This window comes from Gekko japonicus, unplaced genomic scaffold (genome assembly GCF_001447785.1).
Source record: "Gekko japonicus isolate JY-2015 unplaced genomic scaffold, Gekko_japonicus_V1.1 scaffold431, whole genome shotgun sequence".
Taxonomy (NCBI): Eukaryota; Metazoa; Chordata; class Lepidosauria; order Squamata; family Gekkonidae; genus Gekko; species Gekko japonicus.
Genome location: NW_015162492.1, coordinates 1,048,855 through 1,056,109, shown reverse-complemented (window position 1 = coordinate 1,056,109; position 7,255 = coordinate 1,048,855). Strand labels below are relative to the sequence as shown.

General features: G+C 45.7%; 1 protein-coding gene across 2 annotated transcripts in view; it reads right to left on the bottom strand.

The window, feature by feature from the left end:
- Positions 1-602: 602 nt before the first annotated feature.
- The window catches only part of OSBP2 (oxysterol binding protein 2), a 162,412-nt gene continuing 155,759 nt past the window's right edge, over positions 603-7,255 (bottom strand). For both annotated transcript variants that reach the window (XM_015406049.1, XM_015406050.1), the window contains exons 11-14: positions 6,119-6,214; positions 4,678-4,865; positions 3,274-3,494; positions 603-1,737 (exon numbers count right to left, since the gene is read on the bottom strand). In XM_015406049.1, coding sequence (XP_015261535.1) covers positions 1,595-1,737; positions 3,274-3,494; positions 4,678-4,865; positions 6,119-6,214 — 648 coding nt within the window. In that variant the 3' untranslated portion in view covers positions 603-1,594. The remainder of the gene's footprint in view (positions 1,738-3,273; positions 3,495-4,677; positions 4,866-6,118; positions 6,215-7,255) is intronic.

The following is a 7,255-nucleotide window of genomic DNA, read 5'->3' as shown; positions in this document are numbered from 1 at the left end:
TTGCTATGTGACGGCACATCTAGCATGGAGACTGCTTTCCTGGCAAAACCTGTACATTAGTTGGTTTGTAGGTGTGCATGGAAACGGTGGTGTCCACCACAGTCAGTATTTCCAGCATTCCTCCTTGAACATGTGCTACTTCATGGAGGTCCCCCCCCCCCAAATAAACATGGTATCAAAGGGGAAGGGTATTTCTAGGTAGTGGGCACCCATGTGCATCTCAGTTCTGGCTGCATAGTCATTCACTGTAACTTGGCCATGCATCACCTTTGTACTGTAGTTGCAGTTTACTGCGACTGCTGGCATGTTGACCGCCAGGGGTGTATGTGAAATGCTGTCACAATAGTGACACGGTGGGAAATTACAGATCTTATGGTGGTTGGCAAGGAAAGGAGGCAGGCAGTGCTAAATGATCAGGCTGTAGGTGACTCCCCCCAATGACTTTGCTTGTGTTTGCCCGACTCCTATACGGAGATTTCTACAAATAGCAAAAAGGCTATTGAGGTATGCCAGGTTTCATTGCAGCTCACTTCCATTGCTCTCCTCCTAATATGCAACAGACAGTTTTTATTGGTATAACCCCCCCCCCCCCCCCGGGCCCCTCTTTCCACAAAAGGGCATACAGCTTGGGGCTGCAAAGAACACTGTGTGCCAAGTTGGCAGTCGACTTACAGGGTGTTTTTAAAGTCTCTGTTACAGAGCAAAAAAGTCGGAGTTCTTGGGAGCCTGCTCTAGCTTGTTTTAAGGCAAGCCGGAAGTAAGGCTTGCTGCCCCATCGCTATTAGGGAATTCGATACAGAACCAAAACAAAAGGCTGTGCACCCTCTCTCCACAACACAAAACTGTCTTTTCAGAGAAAATGGATTCTAAACAAAAACAACAGCTAAAAAAAGGCCCATTGCCCCAGGGTCTGCATCAGAGTAATTCAAAAGCACAGAAGGAAACCCACCCACCCGCCAAGGATGCTCCTCTAGCCTTCCCCAAAGAAGCAGCTGCAACTAGCACCTCAGATGCCCCGTTTTTCTCTCTAGAATTCAAAGAGGGAATGGAGCGCAGAGCTGCCCGCATCCTTAGAAAAGGAACCTGAATCATCAATAGACTTTAAAAATTAATTTAAGACAACACACACAAAAAAATGAAGAAAACCCCAAAAGAGAATCAAAACATACATCATTCCCCACAATGCGTGCATCTTTGGAAGTCAGAGCCTTGGTTAATAAAACCAAGCCTTCAAAAATATAAGGAGGCTGCAACTCCTGACACAGCAATAACGAGGTCAGGCTTAAAAAGGAAACCAATCCCATCACCTCCTCAGTCCTAATTGGTAGCTAAAAAAAGTCACTTAAAAAAAATCAAATGCCGTTTTATTAGTGCATAAAAATAGGTTTGGAATCCCTGTTTTGTTTTTGTCTTTTTGTTTCTCTTTTTAATTTTTTCTTTTAAATATTTAAACTCTGTGTATTTCCTTGAAGTTTGTGTGTTGCCAGAGAGAGGCGGCTGCCTGGAGTGCTTTAACTGCTGGCTCTTGGATCCTGCAACAAAGACGGGGAGGCCCCTCCTGGCACCCGCAGCCCAGTAAGGGGTGGGAGGAGGCTCAGAAGATATTGGGGCACATGCTCCAGTCCTGTCTCTCCTTGGCTTCCCAGTATCCACCCTTGTAAACGCAGATCAGCTCCCCCGTTGCAGGGTCCACCTTCCTCTCAAACCACAGTGGGATGTAGCCTTCATAGTCTTGGCCTATAAAAGATGGGTAAAGAAAGAAAACATACACACAAAAGTTGCACATTACATTGGCGTGTGCCCAGGGGCCCCCCCCCCCCCCCGTTGGTTCTGGCCTCCTACTGCTTCGGTTTATCCCCTGATTTCCACATGCATTTATGTGCCTTTCGTTTTCTCACTTCCCTCGCCCTTTTCCACAATTCTTTTGAGAGAACTTTTATCCTGATGTTTTTCTAGAAGCCAATTCCGAGTCAGCTTTTTCTTTGTGTATAACGTTTCTGTCAGATTTCTTTTCCTTCCACCTGTAGCCCATTTTTCAATGGCTGGACTGCTGTAGTCAAACAAATCCTCCTCCTCCCCCCACACTGGAGACGAGCGGTTTCATTTTCTTTCTTTTTTAAAAAATGGCACAGCAACCCCCCCCTTTTAAAAAACAAAACTAAAATATCGATACACTGTTAGAGGAACGGAGTTCCGTCTGGCTCCCAAGTTGGCCACACCCAGCAGGAACTCATTAACATACTAGGCCACACCCAACAAGCAGAAACTCATTAGGATTGGCTACATTAGGGGTGTGTGGCCTAACATGCAAAGGAGTTCCTGCTACAAAAAAGCCCTGGGTTTTGACAACAAACAAGGTAAACAGAATAACAAGCAAAAGGTGGGTGTGGCTGGATAACCACACCTGGTAACATGGGGGTGCAGCCTAATGTGCTAATGAGCTGTGTTGTCAGGGGTGTGGCCTAATATGCTAATGAGTGTCTGCTGTTGGGTGTGGCCTATTATGGTAATGAGTTCCTGCTGGGCTTTTTCTACAAAAAGATTGTAACAATAGCCTTAGTAGGTTCTCTAAATTCCCAGTTTTCATTTTAAAAAAAGTAAGTCTCTAGTCTTTTCCCTCATGGAAATATGCATTTTTCCTTATACCTGCACATGGAAAGAATCTAGAGACTTGCTTTTTTTTTTTAGTGAAAGCTGTGAATTCAGAAAACCTGCTAAGCCATTGTTACAATGTTCTAGCAATATACTGATATTTCAGTGTCTTTTTTATAAAAGGGTGGTGCTGTGACGCCACCAATGACAACACCCTCCCTTGAAAATCTTCATTACCAAATGCATTTGAAGAAGAAAATAAACTGATCCACAACTGTGAAAATGCAGAGGGAGGGGGAGACATGTGGAAGCACCCTGCCCAAACTGATTCCTCTGCTTGTGGATCGACTGCCAAGAAAACCAGGAGTAAGTTGAGCATGCAGAAAAGCCCACACAACAGTGAACTCAAAAAAAGGAAGCTGCCACGATGGGGTCTGAGGGAAGAGAACTTCTCCCCATTCTACCGCCACACACTAGCTGGAAGTTTGGTTTTACTAAATTTCACACCTGACTTCACCGTGTCTCAGTGACCTTGGCCTGTAATGGTGATAATGATTGCTGCTCATCAGCTCTTGTGTACGTGGCTTGCATTTTTCTGTAACCAGGTGGCCAATGAATCATGGAACTTCAGGTTACCTTCTGCTGACCTCTCAACTGTTCCAGTTACACTCTGGCTCCTACCTTCTTCCAGGGCCACCACTGCCGCCGCTTCCCGTTGGCGACGAACAGCTCTCTGCTTCTCTTCTAGCCTCTGTTTCTCCATGTTGGCCTCATCCCACTTGCCGTTCTCCATGAGCCGCTGGTCAGGCCTTAGTCGGCTGTCTGTGGGGGCCATGCCTTCCTCCATCTCGTTCAGGGTCAAAGCCAGGCTGGAGAAGTAGTACATGTTTTCGGCATTCTCCCTGAAGGAAGAAGATCAACACTTGATGTGAGCTGGAGAAAGTGCCTGCTAGGAGCAACCCTACCCTGCCTCCCCCCATCTATTACTAGCTGCTTTTAAAAGCCAAAAGGGGAAAGACTGCTTCCACTGAAACAACTATTTATTTATTTAATATATTTCTATGCCACCTTTCCACCCAAATAAAGGTCTCTCAACTACTGCAACCCTCTGGGTGAGTGACTATCTACATCTGAAGAAGTGAGCTGTCACACACAAAACCTCTATCTTGCCACAAATGTTGTTGGTCTTGAAGGTGCTACTGGACTCTTGCTCTTTTCTGCTGCTACAGACAGACTAATATGGCTACACGTCTTGATCTAGCTATCCCACTGTGCCATTTGAGCATCTTATTCGGGGAAACTATGACACAGCCAGCTTTCATTGTAGACAAGATTCTCCTGCCTTCCTTCTTCACTCCCATGGTAAGTTCTTTAATATTTGCCCACTGGAGGTCTATGAGAAGACAGCAACAGGAGAAAGACGTGTAAGAGATGGTCTTACACGTGTGGCTAAGCCCTCATGTTCTTGTGCATTCCAAGTGCAGTTGTGTAGAAGATTTAAGAATTGGTGAGTGGGTGGCTGTTTTGGCTTTCTGCCACAGGCAAAAAGAAATCTTAGTCTGGCCCAAGATACATTGTGCTTTCTCTTCACTGCACCCGATTCTAGCAGCTTGGTGATGAAGTATATGCTCTGTAAGGAGGTTCTTATGGGTTTGGTATCTGATATCTTAAGAGGCAGTACTATAAGTGCTGGATGTGGAACACTTCAGTTCAAATCCCCACTTGCCATGAAATTGACTGGGTTATCTTGAGCCAGCCCATCCTACCCCACAGGGTTCTTCCAAAAGTAAAGTAGGCTGAACCTCCCCATCCATAAACACCACCCTGAAAGTATGCGTGGGATGTGTGGACTGCAATAGTAAGAATTAGTTAAAAGGAACCCAAGTAGCAGATCTCCTACCCCAGTCCCTGGAGAAGTGCTGCCACTTGGGATACAGGGACTGATGCTCTGACTTGTAAACTGGCAACTTCGAATGTCCAGTTGCACCAATCACAGTGGGCACAGCAGTGTTCCGTCCACCTCTGAATCGCAAGCCACACCTAAGGGGCTTGACAACATGCAATTCCACTCCAGGTGACACTTACGGAAGGGGGTATTTCTTCCACAGGACCCTGGGAGACAGTGTCTGGTAGACTGTTTTCGGCAGTTTTCCCTCCATGCTGCTGGAACCCAGGCTGCTCTGCACTATTTTGGAGCATTCCATCTTTTCGTCCCATGTGCCAGACATAACATAGTGAGCCTTGCCTTCTGCATCCATGACAACACCTGTCACCTGTCCGGAGGGGTCGGGCGAGGGGTGGGAAGACAGAGGAGAAGGGATGGTTGCTTGAAACCAACACAGTCCAGCTACAAGCACCCATGCATTTCATTGGGAGAGATCTAAACACACACTTTACCCTTCTATGAGGAATTAGCACCATTTCACTTCAGCTGGATTGTGCCCATGCACATTTAAGCTCAACAGCCAGCTGGATTGTGCCCATGCACATTTAAGTTCAACAGCAGCACTCCCCCGACAGTAAACATGCAGTAATCCTTGTTGTGGAATCCTGCCCCTACCACTAAAATGATTTGCATATAGGAATAAGGTGATGCATATGTGCTATCACATAAACCAGGGGAGGACAAACTTGTTTAACGTAACAGCCACATAGAATAAACATCAGTTGTTTGAGAGCCGCAAAACATGAACAAATATGACATATTTGTATTGAAAAATATGCAACTTTACTTTTTATTACCATTAAGTTAGACTGTGTGAAAGAGCCACATGTGGCTCCCAAGCTGCAGTTCGGCCACCCCTCGACATAAACCAAAACTGGGAGAACACTGGTGGAGAGGGGGAGGCGCTGATCACCCATCAGCCACCTGGCAATAGCTTTAGCAACCTGGGCTCCCTATTGCCAAGCCAAAGACAAAGCCCTGACATGAATGGACTAGGCTAGTCTGATCTCGTCAGATCTTGGAAGCTAAGCAGGGTCAGCCTTGGTTAGTATTTGGATGGGAGACTACCTAGAAGTCAAGGGCTCTTACGCAGAGGCAGGCAATGGCAAACCACCTCAGTTTATCTCTTGCCCTGAAAACCTTACAGCGTTGCTGTAAGTCGGCTGCGACTTGACGGCGCTTTCCACCACCAAAGACAAAACCTATTGTCACTGTGAGTGGCTGTTGTTGGACTTAGGATGAATTGATCAAAGCCTTACGGGGGGGGGGATCAGTTTTTTGTTGTTTGCTACTTTTTGTGCTGCAAACTGTTGTGCTACATAGGGGCTTCCCATTGCTCCACCCCTCTCCACCAAGCCTGCCCCCCTCCTTTAGCATCTGCCCCTGGACGTGCTGTTTGTACTGTGTACTGTGTTACTTTGCATTTGACTGTGCAAACCACCTCAACAAGGTCTCTGGACAGGCAGCCATATACCTTTTCTAAATAAATAAAATCAAAAATAAATGCTCTGCATTATGTACACTGCCAAGGTGTGGAAATGGTAAATCAAGACTATTGCATGTCTCTGTGACAATGCCTACCTTTCGAGGAACATCCCTGGAGAAATAGCTGTAGGGGGAAAACTTCAGCTGGCATTTGTCTTTTGACTTGTAGTTGATGATTTCTATGTCACCAGACTGAAGGGGAAAATTGCAAAGATACTGCTTTTAGATTTCTCTGTGCATACACCATCAGGAACACAGGGTATTCTCTGACCCCCCCCCAAAAAAAAAGCATGACTGAACATCCTGAGCTTGATGTGAGTACCAGAGGATGGCTCCCTACCTTGCCTGGCTAATCTGCCCACATGGATCCATGCTACGGCAACCTTCAGGCTAGACCACTGCAATGCACTGTACATGGGTTTGTCTTTAAGGACAATTTGGAAACTCTAGCTGGTTCAGAATGCCACAGGCTCATTTATTATCAAGAGCAAGGTGGAATACGCCCATGACTCCTATGCTGTACTCATTCTAGTGGTTACTGATTAGTTTCTTGGTTAAATTCAAGATGCTGGTCATTACCTACAAAGGCATTCATGGCCTGGGGCCCACATATCTGCAGGACCACCTCTCTCGAAATGCTCTGCTGAGACAGCTTCGCTCATCTGAGCAAAGGCTTCGGAAGGTGTCACCCTGCAAAAGGGCAAGAACAACAGCTGTCTGTACCAGAGCCTTCTCTACCGTGACTTCCACTCTGTGGAATGGCTTGCCTGACAAGGTCAGGAAAGGCTCATGCTTCTAATGTGCCACAGAATAAGTGAACTGGAACTGTTCAGGAGGGCCTTTTTATAAAGGGAATGGTGCCATTGGCTTAAAGATTTGTGAAAATTTTAGACAGCCCCCCCTTTCATATTGTATTGTTTATTGGATGAATACCACTGCTTTTATTTCATTGTGCTCTAACTGTGTAAGCCAGTTTGACTGATTCATTTATTGCATACATTATCGTTATTATTTTATAATTCTATAATCTGCCTTGAGTCTCAAGGTGATAAAGGATGACAATAAATGAAGTAAACAAATATCTCAACTGTGCCAAGTTTTAAAATGTGCCCCATTTAGCAATGTTACTGTGCACCAGTAGGAGAATGAAAAGCTATGAAAATGCCTGTATTACACTTTAAAATCAAAGCCAACACAAACTCTTTCCAACTAAAAGCAGTGCAGCGTTTCTGT